Consider the following 21,487-nt stretch of genomic DNA (forward strand, 5'->3'; position numbering starts at 1 on the left):
TATACATTACATTTATAGACCTGAGCTGGATTCTGTCATCTCTAGTCATCTCTGCTTCCGGAGTGGAGACCTCTGACAGCTCCTGTTGTCTTTTCTGGTTCATCATCCCATGAGACTGGAAAAATTCTTTCTTTGTGTCACATTGTTTCATCACTATCCCTAGCTGTCAATCCTGAGAGAGAATGCGGTTTTAAGGGATTTTTCAGGACTAATCTATTGGCAGGTTACCAGGGACATGAGCACCACTGAAATTAATCATGCTGACCAGGCCTGAACTGTTGAGATTGTCACAAGTACGGTAGTGGGTTCCTATCATGCTTGGAAAGTTACAGTGCTGTGCAGCTCCACATACTTGCTGCACTGCAAAGCCACACACCGTGTCACTTAGGAGAACATTGCCTTCCCCTAAGGGACGCAGGCAATAGGTTACTCATGTCCTGTTAAACCACAACTCTAACTCTAACTCTACCCATACTTCTTGATTCTACCATCTGCCACCCAGGTAGGTGGGCGGCACATGGCCATATCACCGTCAGCACAACTGGAAGTGAGGCATGTGGCATTGTCGCCCCTTTTTTACAGGCCAGAGAAAATAGGGTAAGTAGGCATCAGAGAGCGTACCTACCAGAGATGCCTTGCATTTGCATTTCGCTTTGCACAGCACTGTCTCTGCTAGCATTGAGGTGGGTCCAGTATGATCCTGATAACCCACAGGAACTAGTGATTGTACAAGACTTTGTTTGAGTATTACACAAATCTGAGGCTGTCGTGGGCTCTTCTCACAGTCCTAATATTTAAAACACCAGTCAAGGTTTTCAAGACGGATAGGGGAAATCGTATTTCAACTCATGTTAAAGTAAGGTGAGAAACAGCATTTTTCAAATTGCCTTTCTAATGGATGCTCCTAACTGTTGATTCCTCATGTTGTGAATAGTCCCCAGGTGTCAGATTGAATCCTGAAAGCATTTCTTCTGCATGCCGTTAGATGGTGTTTTGTGGCTCCGCACCAAAGCCATTCCTCTTGGAAGTAACAAATGTAAGGCATATACGCGCCACCCTTTCCTTCTGATGTCATTTCTTTTCTTTCTGTGCCTCCAGACGTGGATCCGAAGCTTCTTCTTGATCTTTTGACTGACTCTTCTTTCTAAAATATTTTAGTGTGCAAGGGAAATGCCCCTCCCTAAAACAACAACGTTTAAACTGTTTCGGGACTGTCTCAAATGCCTGTGACGGACCCTCCTGAAGTCCGTTTGTGGTACTTTGGCTCGAATCACGATCCTAAGGACTGCAACGACAGCGTTCAGATGAACCTGAATGCCATATGTAACCATAAGGCCAAACTCGGTCGCCAAGCATGAGAATATTCTACGCCGTGACCAGTCGACATAAAACATGAAGGCCCCATTCTTACTCTCTAAGTTGTTCCCATAGCAAATCATCATCATGGTCAAAACCTTCGGTAAGTCTACAAAACATCAAAGTGGGAATCTGCTTCTTCCTGCCACTCTCAGACTCCAATGAGGGCATCGGCATGCCTCCTAGTCTCACTCTTGATCTCCATCAGAGCTGATTTCAATGTTGTTCCCCGCACTGCTTGAGCTTCCAGGTCCTTCAGCGATGTGGCAGCAAGTAGAGGCCTTCTGAGAGGCCATACTGTTTATTTTCTGCACATTTTTGGCTCCCCCTGGCACACCTTTTGGCCCCTGCGGAATGGCAGGGGCCTCCAGTTGCCCTTGGTGCCATTTGTGCCACTTGCACCTGCACCTTGTTCAGCACTGGCGCCAATGCTGACTGCTGTTCCGAAACCATCCCCTGCATCGGTTCCTTTCGCATTGACGGAGGAGGATGCACAGTTTACAGTGCTATCAGATTCCAAGCAGATTCCACCAAGATCTCATCTGAGGCCTTGCCTGGCTCGGACCAGTATGCACATTTTAGGTAACCCTTCACATTCAGATACTTTGCCCTTACACATGCGAGGGCGCAGCACAGACTTTACATTATGTTTCCAGCACAGACTCTGACAATAATAAGTACTTTGATAGGGATGACTACATTCCCCAGTATGTTGAGGAAAACTGGTATGAAGAGCTTCAGGATGCCTGTGGTTCGGATAGTGCCCCAGATACTGGCTTGTATCCCTTCCTGATCAGGCCACAAAGGAGAGTGCCTCTTTTACCATTGTTATGCAGAGGGCGGCAGAAGTTCACAACTTAAATCTACCTACTGAAGAGGTCAAGACCATTGTTTTGACAGTACTTTAACCTCGACAGGCCCCCAGAGAGCATTATTGCCTTTTGATGAAGCCCTAATGGATACTCTTTTGGGCACTTGGACGAACCCTTGTTCAGGTCTGCTGGTTAAAAAGCAGGTTACGCATTGCTGTTGTCCTGCATGGAACACCTGATGCCAGAGAGTCTGGTGGTACAGGCGTTCACCAGCGAAATTAATCCTAATGCTTTCCCCATCACTCTGCCTGATAGCAAATGTAAACCCATTGAGACATTTGGGAAACAGACCTATTCCTGCCCATCACATCTGTGAATACCAGTTGTCTGTTGAGGCACTATTCTCATGCCCTTTGGGATTCTGAGGGACAGGTTTTACCGGCTGTTCCGGATGACCTTCAGGCATCCCTTACCTAGGCTATTCAAGACTGCCAACATGCTGCAAAATTTGTCATTTGCTCTGATGTAGACACCACTGACTGCTTAAGGCAAGCAGTGGCCACTCTTGTAGCCTTTTAGCACCACGCTTGGGTGAGGTCAGCTGGAGTCTCAGGGGATGTCCATCACTAAATGCACACACCATTTGTTGGCTCTTGCCATTTTGGAAAAAAGCAGGCTCAGCTGTAGAATGCTTTACGGATAGCAGAGCCACAGCATGTTCCTTAGACCGTTCTGCTCTTGCTAGGCAAGTTCACCATTAGTTTATCCTTTCCATAGCTACGGCAGAGGTTTTCAATTTCGCCAACCTCACCCAGCAGCCCAGCAAGCCTTTCATCCCTTGGTCACGGCTCACTGAGACAGTGCTGAGGCTCTTATGGACAATGTGCTGCTCCAGCCTCTTCTCTTCCAGTACCGGTAATGCTTCCATCATGTGTCCTTTCGGGTGCAGAGCTCCCCTGTCAGCGCTAGGTGCCATCAGCCTTCACATGGGGCTGTCCATCATACTCCCTGCTTTCTTATCACTAACATCCCTCTAAGGAGGCGGAACTTTTTCGCCCTTCAGTCCTTAACTTTTATACTGACTGAAGTAAGGAGCACCAAGTACATGACCAACTTTTTGCGGAGTTTTCTGGTGCTAACAAGGGAAAAGCAGTCTAGAACTGTCCCTTGCCTAAATGAATCACACGCTGTCCAAAAAGGTGCTATGCCCTGGCTAAAAGAAGGCTCCAGATGGCTTTGGGCTCTTTCTAGTTGAGCTGAGGCAGTTACTGCAGCCTGTCCACAGACTTTGTGGTGCTGAACATCTGTCAGGAGCTACATGGGTGTACCCTCCACGTTTTAGCTAGGCATTACTGCCTTTACTAGCAGGTCTACGGAGAGTGCCATTTTGCCTGCTCGGTCCTGCAAGAGTTTCTTGTGTGAAGTCCACGTCTTAGACCCTCCACCTTTTTGAAGGGACTGCTTTAGTTATGTGTTCAAAGAGTGAAGAGTCTGCATTTAGTATCACCCATCAGAAGTTACTTACCCTTGGTCATGCTCTTTGTGGTGTAATTGTAGATTCCTCATTGCCTGCCCTTCTCCACAAAGTGGAATGGACTTCTAGGTGTTATTAAGGTTTCATTTTAGAATGTGCACACTGTTACCATTTTCAGTTTGTGAGTGACGCTTGGTGTCTGATGGCATGGAAGGCTTCATGGTCAACTGATGTCTGTGTGCAATGGTGATGCCTATATGCACCGCCAAGCTGCTGCTTCTGGAGGTGGGACAAGGCTGCTGCAGAGTCCAACAGCTCCTTCTGTTGGCATGCAAGAGAAATTGATGGGAAAAGTTCCAAGATAATGCCTGGGATCTAGGGGAATTCAAAAGGTGATGAATCTGCAATTAGATGGAATATCCACCAGAAAGAGTGTTACCGAAGATAAGGTATCTTGTGCATGGATGCCTCAAATGTTGATCCTTTTCTGTAGCATGTTACTATATATATATATATCTATATATAGATATATATATCTATATATATATATATATATATATATATATATATATAGATATATATATCTATATATAGATATATATATATATAGATATAGATATAGATATATATATATACTTATTTATTCAAATAACCTATCTAGGGCCTTCGTGGTTCTTCATTTTTTTACTTTGTATCATTTTGCTTGTTTCTCGTACATGAAGCATATGCATTTCTCAGAGGGAAGCCTTGCTGTCTGACCCAAGTCACAAAGGGAGAGACAGGGAATACTCCCCGGAAACAAGTTTAACTTAATCTCAGAATTTTTGGCGTCCTGTGGGTGTGCAGCCACCTTTCACATCAGTGGTGTCGAATCTCTTGCATCATTTAAACATCCACTGACCTTAGTGGCTTTCTGGAAAATATATCCTCGTCTGTACCAAAGCCAGATATCTTACTGTATGCATTCTGTAAACATAGCTCTTTACATGCTAGCTATAGAGCTGATGTGCAGTTCAATCAACCCGTTCTTAGATATTTTTCCCCCTGTGCATCCCTCATTTTATTGTAGGTGTCACTTTCATCTGACAATTTTAGCTTAATAATCTGTTGTTACAATTTATCATGTATAAGAAGCCAGACATGAGAAACGGATTCTTCATACTATCACTGGGAAATTTTGTAACATCTATCATGGATTTTTCCACTGCAGTCTGAATGGTACTTTCAGGCGACTTTTAATATTCATAACTGATAAGAGAATCACAAAGGAGCTGTAAAGTGGGTGAGCCATAAGATTAATGAAATGGGTGCATTGTTTATGCTCCAAAATCACCTTGATTTAACAAGACAAGCAGCATTTTCTAATGTGCACGCTTTAATAAGTAGGTCACTAAAGGCAGCCCATGCACAAAGAGCGACATCACTGTGAAAGGGAGTTATTGTTCACGGGTAGTAACTAATCTACGAAAGAAAATGCCCCTTTAATATATGTTCATAAAACTTTGATATCCAAGCTCTATGCATTGATTTAATTTGCTGTTTTTTCTTTCTGCAGCATATTACATCAGATAGCTACATTCCATGCCTCGGCGACTTGTGCAAAGCTCTGTGGGAGGTTATGCTTAGTTATTATAGAACCATGGAGTGGCATGAAAAGCATGACAGCGGAGAAACCACTCCAGTTTCAGGTCAGAGAACCGATCAAGTGTGTCCTTTAAATGTTTATGCTTTTGCATTCCATTGTAATGTCAACTCACGTAGAAGGAGTAAGTGTTTATAGCTGGGCTACCTGGTTCCACATCTGCTTGTATGGGGAGAAATGGTTATACAAAAGATATACAATACTTGGAGGCATAATTATGTATACAAGACAAAAAGTAGTTGCTGTTTATTGCTTCACCATTGTAAACTAAAAGTGGTCTTTTCATTTTTAATTAGCACGGGTTGCAGAGTCCTCTTTTCTGATTAATGCTTCTAACAAAATACTCCTCACATTTTGACTATTCCCAGGAGCCAGACTGGACCTAAAAAAATCTTCAAGCAGCTCTTGCATGGGGGTCTCTAAAAAAAATTCCAATTAGGGACAATTGCTTCTAGTCAGGGTAACGGGGGGGATACACACTTTAAATAACCCGCTGCTCACCTCCTTGGTACCTTGGCACGAGCAGGCAGGCTTATCCCAAAGGAAATGTGTAAATTATTTGTACTCAAGACACAACGTAACACAGTGAAAACATCACAAAGTGACACCACACCAGTTTAGAAAAATAAGGTATCTTTATTTAAACCAAACAAGACCAAAAAGACAATCCAGCAATCAGGTAGTAAAATATGACTTTTGAACAGTTATTTCACAAATGGAACTTGTAGCAAACAAATAGCTCCACCTGGGGCTATTGCGAAGTCATGACAGGCAATAATCCACAGAATGGCACCAACCGTGATGAGTTTTATCCAGGGATGAAAAGGTTATCACAAACTTTGTGAGCTCCTTAATAAACGGATCTCCAAACAATCCTCCGTTTGCCACTGGACCGGCCTCCTTGGTGGCCACTTCTCCCAATTTGGGATCTATTTTTATTAATAGAGAACAGCGTCACTCCGTCGATAATGCACAATTTGCGTTCCCCAGGAGGCATACTACGCATTGAGCCCAGCCGGAGAAAATGACTGGATCAATTATCACGCCTGATTCCAGATCCGCTTCTGCCATGTGAAGAATTTTCATGACAGTTCCTAGAATATCTAAGACCTTGTCCTGGGACGACCTCCAGGACCTATCCAAACCTTTCTTCGTATCCTTGATGAACTTGGCGACAAAGGGTGCTATTTTGCCGTCTATATCTGGAGTGCAAGCCACTTTGCCGGTTTTAGACGGTCGTGGGCACTCCGCCGTTAGGCATCCCCTGGCCTCTTTGTCCATTGGCTCCTGAATACCTGAAGTCACGTACTTCGCCACCTTTGTGGCGGGAACCCAGTTGGCAGAGCGGGGATGATAGATTTCATCAGGATCCAAAAGATCCTGGCAGTCCCCTGTGTCGTGAGTATCTGCCCCCTGGTCCTCCAGACTGGGAGGCATGGCGCCGCCCTCCGGTCGCCAAGGTCTACTCGGGCCTGGTTCCTCACCAGAGTCCTCATCCTGATTTTTGAAATCTTCCCCGGTATTATCATCTATCTCCTGCAGAGAGTAGGTATCATCATCATCATCATCATCATCATGGGGGGTAGGTCCAGGTAGGGAATTTGATTCCTGCAGGATTTCACGCTCTCTTTACAGGGCATTGCGCAATCTTTCAAACGCATCCTCCTAGGGGGTGCTGGCCCCGGCTGTAAGGTTAGATTTTGCCTTTCGTTTACCTTTGCGGGAACCCTGAGTGTCCTCACTGGGTTCTGTCCCCTTCTTCCCCTTGCGGGGGTGTAGCAGTACGCCGGGCCGTCAGTTGAATGATTTGCCTCCTCAGGGGTTGTGAGGCCTGCAGAAATAGCTTTCTGGAGAGAGACGTCAATTGCGTCAACAAGCTCCATGTGGATAGAAAGGAGAGGCTGGTCCTCCCCCCCCCCCCCCCCCACCCCTCCTCCCCCCCAATATTCTTGCCCCCAGCCTGCCATGGAGATCAGGCAAGTTATCATTATACTGTGTAGGTGGGTGCTGTAGAGGAATACATTCCCAAGTGCCCAGCAGGAAAACACTACCTGTTAATACTGAACACAGGCTCTGGTATCAATAATGTGGCAGGGATTCACTTGTACCACACGCACCCTCTAATTATACTGGGCTGACGGGATAACTGCTCCGCAGGAAACTGCTTGTCAGGAGCACGAAAAAAACTCACTGTGGGACATGATGCTCGCTACAAGGTGACACGACACCGAGGAGTGTGATCTGCACGCACTAGTCACAAAATGGCAGCAAATCCCTTCCGAGGGTGCCCTAGGCCATAATGAGCAGCGACTCGGCCCAGGGAAGATGCACTCTGCCCCTGCGTGTCTTCAGTGACGAACAAAGGCCTCAGCAAGAAAATATGCCCTTAACGACCATGGGCAATTATCTATGCGCAGTGGACATGCTCAAAATCCAGAGACACTGCTATCGCGTCAGAGCCCTAGAGGCCTTAACCCTCTGCGCCACCAACGTAGCGAACTGAGGCCCTGAATTGGAGTACCCATGCAAGAAACCGGGAGAGGCTCTTGGGAGCTATCAATTCGCTCGGAAGTAACCTTAAACATTATCAACAATATTAAACATTATTAGACATTATTAGCATAATATAAACATTCATCAATGAAAAGCACTTATCTGGCTGCTGAGCTGCGAAGAAAGAGGAAGTGTTTTTCCTGGATGGATGTTTTATATGTTGGACTCTGTGGTTCATTTGGTTAAACAGTTCACAAACAAAAGACTCATGGGATTTGTAGTCTTGTTTGTATCCTAATAGATTGTTTGTTGTTGGGCTGCTGAGCAATAACATGGAGAAAGTAATGCATAATCTGAAGCCTCCGGTCCGGACATAGAATAAAGAGGTGTACTTATGTTTTATTTTAGAACCAAGCAGGACTTGGCACAGGTAAGTAAAATATACTCTCAAATGCAAGACTTTTCAAGGAAATAGAGTTGAATGTGCAATTGTTGCAGGTTTGTATATGCTTTCGAAACAGTTTCAATTACATAGAAATTACTTTTCTTTACTCTTGGATTACTTTTTAGCTACTTTGAGTAACTTGTGGTGCTATGCCAAGATACCATACACTAGGATTGGTCACTGACGGGTAAGTACAAGAATTCTTAAGTTCAAGCAGTTATTTTTTTTTCGTACAAACATCAGTTCAACAGAGAACATTTTCAGTCCCAAAATCTCATAACATGCGTTCCTATGGGAAAAATTGTTAGCTGTTTCTCAGGTAAATACACAACTTAAGAGTGGGAGTTTTGGTGGTTAGGACCAAGATTCTAGCTGGGCACTTAAATTGCACCACCAGTGGCAGTGGGGCAGCCGGGTGCAGAGTGCAGGAGCCCAATGTTAGTCAGTGGAGCAAAGGTGGCCCTGGGTTAGCGACTGCTGGTGAGCAGGCCACTTGGGTGTGGAAGCAAAGCTCCTGGGGTTAAGGTCAGCACTTGAGGGGCCAACAATCATCAGAGGAGCTGCACCACCAGCGGCATGCGGGCGGCCGGGAGCAGGGTGCCAAGAAGACGTCTGGGACCCTGTGATTCTCAATGGAGACCTTTGATTCGGCAAAGTTGCTGCAGGATCTGGCAGGGAGACTTCTTGAAGGTGACCACCAGCTGGAGAGGTCAGTTGGGTTCTTGGAGGAAGCCTCGACACAGTCAGTTGGACCACCCAAGGCTGTGGGGTGTCGGGTGAAGGGGTGTCTTCTGGTTTTCTTACCAGCTCCGGTCGTGGTCAGGAGGACCTTTCAGGTTGAGGTTGCAGGTGTCATCTTGAGGCTTGAGAGAGGTCGGGGATCACAGGTCAGGATCGCTGGGAGACCCTGTGGTGTTGGACCAGTCTAACTCGGGCCATGGGTGTCGGGTGCAGAGTGGTGCAGGATCGCGGAGTCACCTGAATCCGGATTCTGGTGTTGAAGTCTTTGCTTGAGCAAGTCTGGTGCTCATGGGGGACAGAGTCTGTAAGTTTAGTGCAGGGCGGGTCCTCTGTGCTCTGGTGGACTGCTGGCTGCTGGACAAGCAGGTGTCTTCCCTGTAGGCAGATTAGAGTTAGGACAGGCTTCTAGGGCTGGGGCCAAAGCAGTAGGTGTCCTCTTCTTCCTGGATAAGCATGACTCTTCGGTCCTTCTACTTTCTTCCTCAAATCTGAGGAGACAAGGTTCAGGGTTGCCCCTAAATACTAGATTATGGGGCATTTAAAGTAGTGTGCAGGTCGGGCCCATGGGTCACTCTCTTGGGGGGGGTATACCCCTTATTATGCCACCCTCCAGTGGGAGAGGTCATGAGCCTCACCCTAATTGTCCGAGTCCCCTCTACTTCAAAAAGGAGGGGACTGAGATAAGTGCTTCACCTCCCCTCCCCCACCTGAGGGGGTAGTGTTGGCAAAGGTGGGCATACCTCTCTTCCTAGCTTGGTTTTCCTGCTGATTCTCCCACCCAAAGTGGGGGGCAGAACACTTGGGAGATAGTTGCTGGGGACAGCAAAAGGCAGAGACAGCTTCCAACGGCGGCAGGCCTTTGAAGCTTCCCCCTTGTGGACCCAGCCCATCCTGGGGGAGGAGGCATAACACCTCTGTCCAGGATGGGCTTTGTCTCGGGACCCATAGAGTGTAGGCTCTCTAGCCGTTGGTCCAGAATCCTGTCTGGTAGTGACAAATGGCGGGCAGCCATTCAGGAACCACACCAGGGCTGGTTATTCTGAGTGCATTTTACATTAAATCCCACACTGGCATCTGTGTGGGTTTAATGTGCTGAGAAGTTTGCTAACAATCTTCCCAAATTTTAGTGAAGCCATTATGGAGCTGGGGAGTTCGTAATGACCACCTCCCAGACCATATACTCTTCATGGCGTTACTACACTTACAATGTCTAAGAAAAGACTTGGGCACTGTAGGGTTACAGTGCTCATGCATCTGTATCTTCACCTGAGGACTAGTGCACCCTCTAGAGGGGTGTCTTACCTAGTCCTCATGCAGTGGGTTGTAGGCATCGCACACAGGGATGTTCACCAGCCGGTTGTTTGGTGCATGCTAGTAAAAGCAGTCCTTTGAACGAGCATGTTCAAATCGTTCAGTCTGCCATCAGTCTAGCACAGTTGCTTCCACCATCTCACTTTCTCTTTCTTTGCTCTTCATTTTCCATTCATTTTTTATCTCTATTGGGTAATAATCCACAAGCTTTCTCTGGTTTATTATTTCCACTTGATGAGTCGCATAATGATCTTGACAAAAAACAAGGAGTTTATAGAATCATTTTATTTTTTTGATCACAGTGACACCAGAAGAAGGGTCTTTTGACCCGAAATGCATTAGGTTTTGTTTTTTTATAAGGAAGGACAACAAGATGCATTACATTTTCTTCTGGATGCCATGAATGTGACTTCTCAATATTTGTGAAAGATATTGTGAATTAAAGAAATACAGAATTCTGGACGAAAATTCTATTTTGTTCCTTATTCATTGTTTCAAAAATATATTTCTCGATGTTGTGTGTGTATATTGGTATTAAACTAGTTTGCATTGATTACATTGCAGCTTTTTGGCACACAGCGCACACAGAGCATGTAGAACATTCGTTCTGATTTCTTGAGTATGTACTTTCAGGGGCCAGGGTCGAGCCCTGCTCGCTGTGTGTGCATGAAGTTTGTTTTAAGACTTTTAAGAAATTCATAACTTAGAGCATTTAACTCGGTCTACCTTGAGTGCATTACTAAACTTATTTCTATTACAAAGGGATGTGTGCCATGTCGACTCTTAACTTTTCTCTGCATCAAAACACGCTGCCTGCAATGGCAGTGTGTGGTTGTTAAAGTACCAGGCCTCTAAGGGTGACACAATAGATGCTGCAGCCCTAAGAGGCTTTCTCTGGTCACAGTGTAGTTGGTACCCATTGTACATTTTACAATGGTCTTTCCTTTGGCCAGAGATGTGCCAGCTGTGGGTACAAAGGTACAGTTTAGGGAAAGAATGCGGGCCCTGGGATCCTGACGGGCAGGGGCCCAGGGCACATCAAGTCCGCTTGCATCAGATGTCAGGCAAAAAGGGGCACCTTCCTACACTACAATACACTAGAATACATTCGCTAATAAGAACTTGGCATATCCTAGACATGTTTCACTGCCAAAATGTAACACTGACCTGGGGCTCACCTACTAATTGTAAACCTATCCTGCATGAGCCAGCCACAAATAAGCATTCATGATCTTTCATTTCATACATAGCATAACTCTGAATTGCATCTGTTTCCCAGACCGAAGAGCATCATAACAACCAAGCTACCCTGTGCTATTGTGTTATATTACAGTACATTCCAAACTATGCATTATCGCTAGGTGTGATAAGGGCAAAAAAGCAAGACCACCAATACCCAGCAATTTTCGCTGTCATAAGTCGAACACTAAGATGTGTACACACTTCCTCCAATTCCAACATTCACCTGATTCACTAAGATAGGTAGTCCTTGAGGCGTTCACCAAAATAAAAAAGGAAGCACTCTTGTTAAAAGAGCAGAGATGGGTTCATTGACTTTCTTCCCAAACTCAAGGGCTCAATGAGGAAATGCCGTGGAGTGTGTTGAGAATATGATGTTTATGGGTCAGCTTGACTAGATTCATTTCTACACATTTGCCACCAAAGGGGACTGTTGACTTGAGAACTTGAGAACACACAGACACCTCTATAATTATATACTCCCCTTGCTATTATGACTGACGCACTCTCCCCTCAAGTGCGACTGAGCAACCTAGTTGCAGTTTTCACCATAAATGATAGGACTCCTGAGGGTTTGCCTGTCGATATATCTTTTTTAGTGGATTTCGTTAACATGGTTCCTGACTATGAGACCCAGTTGGTTCCTTTAAGCCACTTTTACTACAATCACGAGCACAAACGCTTTTTTTCTTGAGAATCATAATCGATAAGTTTACACCCTTATCAGTATTAGGAATAAATCATACAACATCAAATCATATAAACAAGGGTTATCTCACCAGGACTGCCCTAAGTGGTTGAGGTCTATACCAAACTAGATCAGGCTAAGATGGCACCCATGGTTTTCTAACAAGATCAGGCTAAGATGGCGCCCATGGTTTTTGTCTAAATAGGTCATACCTTGAAGATGGCCGCCATATGAACCATATTGAGACTAGCCCCCAGATGCATGAAGCATCCATTTTGTGATTCCTTATTAGCGAAAAATAAGGATTCGCTAATAAGGAATAGCAAAATGGCTTGCATGAAGAACTCGATTAAAAGTTAGTGATTTCTTAAAATTCCTTAATTGCAACTCGCAAATTGCGAGTCGCAATTAAGGAATACCTCCCCATGTATTCCTATGGGCCTAGAGGCCCATAGGAATGAATGGGAAGACAATCTCAATGTGCGATTCTCAATTAGAGAATCGCAAATTGAGATTGCAATTTCAAGGGTGCCAGGGTGTCAAAAGGACACCCTGTTGCACCCCTGAAATCTGCATATGGGTACATCTTGCACACACACATGCCCTAAGGGCATGTCTGTGTGTAAAATGGAATTTCAAAGTTTTTGCAAATTACCATGAAGTTCAACTTCATGGTAATTTGCGCCCCCTATTAGCGAAATCGCAATTTTTTTTTACTTTAATGCATTGAATTAAAGGGATCTCAATTTGAGATTCCTTAAATGCAATAGCAATTTAAGTAAACGCAATTTTGCGATTTCTTAAATTGCGATTTTTGCATTTGGGAAGATGCATCCCAAATGCAAAAATATCGGTCGCAAAGGGGTGCAACATCTATCTTCGAAAGAGCAACGTTTGTCAATTTGCTGGTAGCTGCTGTCGTGGTGTAAATCCGTTCATGGTTAATTTATTTCACTTTACTGTATTGTGGTAAAGCTGCATCAAATAATGACATTATACATTACCGGAATGAGGGATGTAATTAATGTGTTGGTTTTTGCATCAGCAGTGTTTTACTTTGGTGACATCATGTCAATAATACGATTCTGTTGCAGTTTGGCCGCTTCTCTTACTTTTATTTCCGCTAGATGGCGCAGCAAGCTTTCATCTATCAGTAGCTCGCATTATCAGCTTTGTTGGAGAGTTTCTTAAGCTTGTAGGTAGCTTGTAAGGACAAACTCACCCATCACATGATCATCAAATCGGGCAGCAATGGCAAAATAATGCTGATAAAAGTATAAAAAAATAAGTCTTCACTTTGGAATGTGCAGCACATGCATGCACGTGGTGCAATAGCGCGAGCCATATTAAAAGACTGCAGAGCTCTGTATAAGTTTGGAGGTAGTGACAGTAAATGTAAGTGTGGTGACTTCTGAGAGGTAGTGTGGGCTATTCAGTATGTCACGCATAACTCAGCGCCTCGGCACGGGTAGTAAGTGCTATGTACAACTATAGGGGTGCAGCTAGAAGCGTGTTACGCACCGGTTCCTATTGTTTGATGTTTTTGGAGATGCGTTGCCTTCAGTGTTTCTTTGCCTCCTATTCCATTGGTCTCGGACACTTCATTAGCCAGAATGTGTCTCATCTACTTTCTTGCTGGCGAGCTTCCTGTTCTCCGATTCCTAACACCTCATCCTCGGTCCTCACAGTGAGGCGCTGTGCTACAGGCGGGGTGGACAGGAGCAGAAGCCTTTTACCAATGAAAATCAGTGACCATCAGATATGCAGCTGGCCATGGACCCCATATTCGGGTGACTCTGTTACAGCGGATGTCAGTCAGGTGTGTCGTGACCTGCCCACATGGTTGTGTTCTGTGCTGACCTATCAGCCCAGTGCTTATCGATAAACCACTACCCTTTCACAGCCCCCATCTTAGTTACCATTGTGTTGTATTGCCAACCGTGCTCCTCTTTACGTGCGCAGTCTAGATTTTTTATGTCCTTCGTGTTCTGGAACGGAAGCTGTCACTACTGGACGTAATTCGATTAAGACTGAATTAAATTTCAATGGCGCCAAAGTATTTATGGCTGTGCTTGATTTTACAGCATTCTGGGAAACGACGTCTGCACTCCCGCCCTTCTCCCACTCTCGGGGTTTTACAGTTTGATAAATTGCCCTTCCTTTCGGTGAAGGTAGACACCACTTTTTCTCCTTTTTAGGTCTCGGTAACGAGAACTATTGTCGCCGAGTAAGCTCGCAAGGGAGTACAGAGCGGTGCACGAGCCGACCAGGGTCTGTGGACGCGCACACACAAAGGCAGGCAGGCAGGCAGGCAGGCACACACCAGACACACACAGACAGACACACGCACGCACACACATACACACACACACCCTCCCTCTCTGCCCACTCCCTCTCTGCCGCCCCCCCCTCTACCCCCACTCACCGGGCTCTTTCCCTCTGCAGCGGGTCAGTCATGGCAGCAGGCAGACGGTGTCTTCTCCGGCGATCTTCAGCTGATGTGCACGCCCACGCTGTGTCTCGTGCGCGCCCACCACGCTGTTTCGCGCCCGTTGATCCTCAGCTTGTGATTACTACTCATTCTAACCCGGATTCTAAATTACTATTTCTTGGTTCTCTAACCCCACTCTGTTGATTCGTAACAAACTGATATTCAGCACATTTCACAGTCTCGCTTTTGCTTCTCATAAATACAATACGATTATTTTAAGCAATGTCTACCCTTCTTTTGGTTCTGTGCCTATTATGCTTCGGACTATAGGGTTTTAGAAAGTGTGGTGGAAGATTCCATTTTATCAGTGGTGTGCACAGTGCAGAGTGAGTGTGCAGAGTGCAGAGTAGTGAGTGCAGAGTAGTGAGTGCAGAGTAGTGAGTGCAGAGTAGTGAGTGCAGAGTAGTGAGTGCAGAGTAGTGAGTGCAGAGTAGTGAGTGCAGAGTAGTGAGTGCAGAGTAGTGAGTGCAGAGTAGTGAGTGCAGAGTAGTGAGTGCAGAGTAGTGAGTGCAGAGTAGTGAGTGCAGAGTAGTGGGTGCAGAGTGTGAGTGCAGAGTGAGTGGGCAGAGTAGTGAGTGCAGAGTGAGTGTGCAGAGGAGTGAGTGCAGAGTAGTGAGTGCGCAGAGTAGTGAGTGCGCAGAGTAGTGAGTGCAGAGTAGTGAGTAGTGAGTGCAGAGTAGTGAGTGCAGAGTAGTGAGTGCAGAGTAGTGAGTGCAGAGTAGTGAGTAGTGAGTGCAGAGTAGTGAGTGCAGAGTGCAGAGTAGTGAGTGCAGAGTGCAGAGTAGTGAGTGCAGAGTAGTGAGTGCAGAGTGCAGAGTAGTGAGTGCAGAGTAAATAGTGCAGAGTAGTGAGTAGTGAGTGCAGAGTGGTGAGTGCAGAGTAGTGAGTGCAGAGTAGTGAGTGCAGAGTAGTGAGTGCAGAGTAGTGAGTGCAGAGTAGTGAGTAGTGAGTGCAGAGTAGTGAGTAGTGAGTGCAGAGTAGTGAGTGCAGAGTAGTGAGTGCAGAGTAGTGAGTAGTGAGTGCAGAGTAGTGAGTGCAGAGTGCAGAGTAGTGAGTGCAGAGTGCAGAGTAGTGAGTGCAGAGTAGTGAGTGCAGAGTGCAGAGTAGTGAGTGCAGAGTAGTGAGTGCAGAGTAGTGAGTAGTGAGTGCAGAGTGGTGAGTGCAGAGTAGTGAGTGCAGAGTAGTGAGTGCAGAGTAGTGAGTGCAGAGTAGTGAGTAGTGAGTGCAGAGTAGTGAGTAGTGAGTGCAGAGTAGTGAGTGCAGAGTACAGAGTAGTGAGTGCAGAGTGCAGAGTAGTGAGTGCAGAGTGCAGAGTAGTGAGTGCAGAGTAGTGAGTGCAGAGTAGTGAGTGCAGAGTAGTGAGTGCAGAGTAGTGAGTGCAGAGTGCAGAGTAGTGAGTGCAGAGTAGTGAGTGCAGAGTGCAGAGTAGTGAGTGCAGAGTAGTGAGTGCAGAGTAGTGAGTGCAGAGTAGTGAGTGCAGAGTAGTGAGTAGTGAGTGCAGAGTAGTGAGTGCAGAGTAGTGAGTAGTGAGTGCAGAGTAGTGAGTAGTGAGTGCAGAGTAGTGAGTAGTGAGTGCAGAGTAGTGAGTGCAGAGTAGTGAGTAGTGAGTGCAGAGTAGTGAGTGCAGAGTAGTGAGTAGTGAGTGCAGAGTGGTGAGTAGTGAGTGCAGAGTGGTGAGTGCAGAGTAGTGAGTGCAGAGTAGTGAGTTTAGTGAGTGCAGAGTAGTGAGTGCAGAGTAGTGAGTGCAGAGTAGTGAGTGCAGAGTAGTGAGTGCAGAGTAGTGAGTGCAGAGTAGTGAGTGCAGAGTGCAGAGTAGTGAGTGCAGAGTAGTGAGTGCAGAGTAGTGAGTGCAGAGTAGTGAGTGCAGAGTAGTGAGTGCAGAGGAGTGAGTGCAGAGTAGTGAGTGCGCAGAGTAGTGAGTGCGCAGAGTAGTGAGTGCAGAGTAGTGAGTAGTGAGTGCAGAGTAGTGAGTGCAGAGTAGTGAGTGCAGAGTAGTGAGTGCAGAGTAGTGAGTGCAGAGTAGTGAGTGCAGAGTGCAGAGTAGTGAGTGCAGAGTGCAGAGTAGTGAGTGCAGAGTAGTGAGTGCAGAGTGCAGAGTAGTGAGTGCAGAGTAGTGAGTGCAGAGTAGTGAGTAGTGAGTGCAGAGTGGTGAGTGCAGAGTAGTGAGTGCAGAGTAGTGAGTGCAGAGTAGTGAGTGCAGAGTAGTGAGTGCAGAGTAGTGAGTAGTGAGTGCAGAGTAGTGAGTAGTGAGTGCAGAGTAGTGAGTGCAGAGTAGTGAGTGCAGAGTAGTGAGTAGTGAGTGCAGAGTAGTGAGTGCAGAGTGCAGAGTGTAGTGCAGTGCAGGTATGTGCAGTGCAGTGCAGGTGAGTGCAGTGCAGTGCAGGTGAGTGCAGTGCAGTGCAGGTGAGTGCAGTGCAGGTGAGTGCAGTGCAGTGCAGGTGAGTGCAGTGCAGTGCAGGTGAGTGCAGTGCAGGTGAGTGCAGTGCAGTGCAGGTGAGTGCAGTGCAGGTGAGTGCAGTGCAGGTGAGTGCAGTGCAGGTGAGTGCAGTGCAGTGCAGGTATGTGCAGTGCAGGTGAGTGCAGTGCAGTGCAGGTGAGTGCAGTGCAGTGCAGGTGAGTGCAGTGCAGGTGAGTGCAGTGCAGTGCAGGTGAGTGCAGTGCAGGTCAGTGCAGTGCAGTGCAGGTGACTGCAGTGCAGGTGAGTGCAGGTGAGTGCAGTGCAGTGCAGTGCAGGTGAGTGCAGTGCAGTGCAGTGCAGGTGAGTGCAGTGCAGGTGAGTGCAGTGCAGGTGAGTGCAGTGCAGGTGAGTGCAGTGCAGGTCAGTGCAGGTGAGTGCAGTGCAGGTGAGTGCAGTGCAGGTGAGTGCAGTGCAGGTGAGTGCAGTGCAGTGCAGGTGAGTGCAGTGCAGTGCAGGTGAGTGCAGTGCAGGTGAGTGCAGTGCAGTGCAGGTGAGTGCAGTGCAGGTGAGTGCAGTGCAGGTGAGTGCAGTGCAGGTGAGTGCAGTGCAGGTGAGTGCAGTGCAGTGCAGGTGAGTGCAGTGCAGTGCAGGTGAGTGCAGTGCAGGTGTGTGCAGTGCAGGTGAGTGCAGTGCAGTGCAGGTGAGTGCAGTGCAGGTGAGTGCAGTGCAGTGCAGGTGAGTGCAGTGCAGGTGAGTGCAGTGCAGTGGAGTGCAGGTGAGTGCAGTGCAGGTGAGTGCAGTGCGTGCAGTGCAGGTGAGTGCAGTGCAGGTGAGTGCAGTGAGTGCAGTGCAGGTGAGTGCAGTGCAGGTGAGTGCAGTGCAGTGGAGTGCAGGTGAGTGCAGGTGAGTGCAGTGCGTGCAGTGCAGGTGAGTGCAGTGCAGGTGAGTGCAGTGCAGGTGAGTGCAGTGAGTGCAGTGCAGGTGAGTGCAGTGCAGGTGACTGCAGTGCAGGTGAGTGCAGGTGAGTGCAGTGCAGTGCAGGTGAGTGCAGTGCAGTGCAGGTGAGTGCAGTGCAGTGCAGTGCAGGTGAGTGCAGTGCAGTGCAGGTGAGTGCAGTGCAGTGCAGGTGAGTGCAGTGCAGTGCAGGTGAGTGCAGTGCAGGTGAGTGCAGTGCAGGTGAGTGCAGGTGAGTGCAGTGCAGGTGAGTGCAGTGCAGGTGAGTGCAGTGCAGGTGAGTGCAGGTGAGTGGAGTGCAGTGCAGGTGAGTGCAGTGCAGGTGAGTGCAGTGCAGGTGAGTGCAGTGCAGGTGAGTGCAGTGCAGTGCAGGTGAGTGCAGTGCAGGCGAGTGCAGTGCGTGCAGTGCAGGTGAATGCAGTGCAGTGCAGGTGAGTGCAGTGCAGGTGAGTGCTTTGCAGGTGAGTGCAGTGCTTTGCAGGTGAGTGCAGTGCAGTGCAGGTGAGTGCAGTGCAGGTGAGTGCAGTGCAGGTGAGTGCAGTGCAGGTGAGTGCAGTGCAGGTGAGTGCAGTGCAGGTGAGTGCAGTGCAGGTGAGTGCAGTGCAGGTGAGTGCAGTGCAGTGCAGGTGAGTGCAGTGCAGGTGAGTGCAGTGCAGGTGAGTGCAGTGCAGGTGAGTGCAGTGCAGTGCAAGTGAGTGCAGTGCAGGTGAGTGCAGGTGAGTGCAGTGCAGTGCAGGTGAGTGCAGTGCAGGTGAGTGCAGTGCAGGTGATTGCAGTGCAGTGCAGGTGAGTGCAGTGCAGGTGAGTGCAGTGCAGTGCAGGTGAGTGCAGTGCAGTGCAGGTGAGTGCAGTGCAGTGCAGGTGAGTGCAGTGCAGGTGAGTGCAGTTGAGTGCAGTGCAGGTGAGTGCAGTTGAGTGCAGTGCAGTGCAGGTGAGTGCAGTTGAGTGCAGTGCAGGTGAGTGCAGTGCAGTGCTGGTGAGTGCAGTTGAGTGCAGTGCAGGTGAGTGCAGTTGAGTGCAGAGTGGTGTGTATTGACAATGCCATTTATTTATGATTTAAAGAAAAAAAAATGTCATGAGCAATGCCAATAGCTCTACCTTTAATGATGCCGAGACCATTGCATTGTAAATGCTTGTTGTAAGTCCGTCTTTGTTTGTTACAGTTACACCGGACATGGCTATTACTAAAAGTAGGCATCCTGTTTTACATTACTTCATTTTCCCAAAAAGCATGTAATTAGGCTTTGCATTTGTGATTTTTAGTGTCAGAAGCTGCTAGTGTGGTCTCGTGGGCAAGACGCTCTTCAAAAGGCTGCACTAACAAGCCGGCACCTGTGAGGAACTTATTGATTAAAAAAAAATACATGTATTTTTAGAAGTGGAATGTATAGGTTTAGTGGCCTCGGGTGGAGAGTATTTTAAAACTGATTTAAATGAATACTAAATATTACTTGAGTACAGCTTATTTATAAGTAAAATAATATTTATCATAGAGCAAAAAGCTCTCAATACTCTTGTAGTAATTGCCTGTAATAAAAAATATATGTTTATTATGTGCTGTTGAGTGATGGGTGCTCCGTCCCTGCATGCCGAAGCTGCAATGTAGGGTCGGGGGATCCCCATCTCAGAGGCTATTGTTGGGTGTATTTTTATGAGCATGACCCGCTCACCCCCATGCCACGCAAAGGACTCAACAAATGTCTAATCCAATCTCATATTGGTGGCTCCCCCATACAGGATTGGTCATGGATTCCGTTAATCCTTAACCAAAAGTATTCCTAATAATCATGAACAGCCACCCCACCATATACGGCCCATCTCTGCACTTAAGAAGACGGTTAATACATCTAAAATAGGCATCTGCAGTTGGAACATTCATGGGTTCAGTGGAATGGACCAAGACAGCGACACACAACAGTTCTTTCACAAACATGATATTCTTTTACTACAAGAGACGTGGAACCTGGCACCCCCCGCCATCCCCGGCTTCACCGAATATCATATCCTAGCCGAGAGAACGTCCAAGTTCGGGCACCCGAGTGGAGGGCTATCCACATATATCTCGCAGAGACTAAAATGGGAGCCAGAACCACTGGATGTGGGACTTCGCTGGGTTCAGGTAACCAAGATCTCAACAAAACCTGGACTGCAACTGTCATTAATAAACATCTACATTCACCCTGAGCAACCAAAAAAAAATGAGAAATTGGCTGTCCTTATTAAACTTATCAAAACACTCCAGAAAACAAACCTCCAAAGTTCGCTGTTACTATCAGGCGACTTTAACCTTAATCTAATTCAAGAAGACCAAAACAAACGGACCTCAATGACAAAAACCCGGGCAGAGCCTATTGCATCAACCCTTAAGCAACTATCACTGCAGGGATTGCCAATTCTAAATCCCTTATTACCAGGCACAGCCTCAGCACCACCGACGTACATGAGTGGCAAGTCATCATCAACCATCGACTTTACTTTTGTCAGCAACATCCTGCTTGACTCTGTAACGGGCTATGAAATCATAACTCGAACAGAAAGTGATCACTTTCCACAAATGTTCTGCATCAATTCAGGGGTGCCGGAGTCTGCCCAGCTAACTGTTCTCTCTCACCAGGCAGAGAAGTTCAATTTACGTAAACTGCAATGGAGAGGCAGTGGTACGAAAGCCATCTTCGAATCCGCAAGTAGCTTCTTCTCTCAACACAAAAACAACCAAAATGAAGATCTGGTCGTATCTTGGACAAATCTGTTAGAAAATTTGTCTCTTAAACACTCGGTTCACCCTGCACCGCACCACGGCCCGTTAGTCCCACGGGAACCCTGGTTTACCAATAACCTAAGGGGGGGAAAGAGAAAAATAGCCCGGGCACAACGGAAGGCATCAAGGAACATTACCCAGGGCCACATGTCAAATCATGTTCTTGTTGGGAGATTGAGAAATAACTATCGCAAAATGGTGTGGAAAGCCAAGTCAAACCACAAGGAAGAGACATGGCTCAAACTGCTAGTAGCTAGTAAAAAGCGAAACACGAGGGACTTCTGGGGCATTATTAACAAATTAAACCATGCTGACGTAATATCTCAGGATCCCGGCATCAGCAAACAAAGCTGGGAAGCCCACGTAAAAAACCTCTACTTAAAAAGGGAATCCTGTACTCCAGTAAACCACCATCGTCCAAATAACATTTCATCGACATTGTGCTTCTCGAAAGGACTGCCAGATGAGTCATTAAGCTACCCTGACATAGGAAGGTCCAATAACCCGGACGTATTCTCCTGTGACAGAGTCAAAAGGTTTATTAACCACCTTAAAACCGAAGGCGCACCAGGGCCCAATGGTATCCCCAACGCAGTATTCAAACACAACGCTGACTTTTGGGCCACTCATCTTTCCGCCTTGTTTAAACAAGTCTTTTCTAGCAACCAGCAGCCCCCTTCGTGGA

General features: G+C 46.9%; 1 protein-coding gene across 1 annotated transcript in view; it reads left to right on the forward strand.

Annotated features, from left to right (window-relative positions):
• VPS50 (VPS50 subunit of EARP/GARPII complex) overlaps positions 1-21,487 on the forward strand; it is an 821,620-nt gene that overhangs the window by 303,241 nt on the left and 496,892 nt on the right. The window contains exon 13 of the mRNA XM_078663657.1: positions 5,198-5,330. Within this exon, the coding sequence (XP_078519783.1) occupies positions 5,198-5,330 (133 nt within the window). The remainder of the gene's footprint in view (positions 1-5,197; positions 5,331-21,487) is intronic.

Source organism: Lissotriton helveticus, chromosome 10, assembly GCF_964261635.1.
Source record: "Lissotriton helveticus chromosome 10, aLisHel1.1, whole genome shotgun sequence".
NCBI lineage: Eukaryota > Metazoa > Chordata > Amphibia > Caudata > Salamandridae > Lissotriton > Lissotriton helveticus.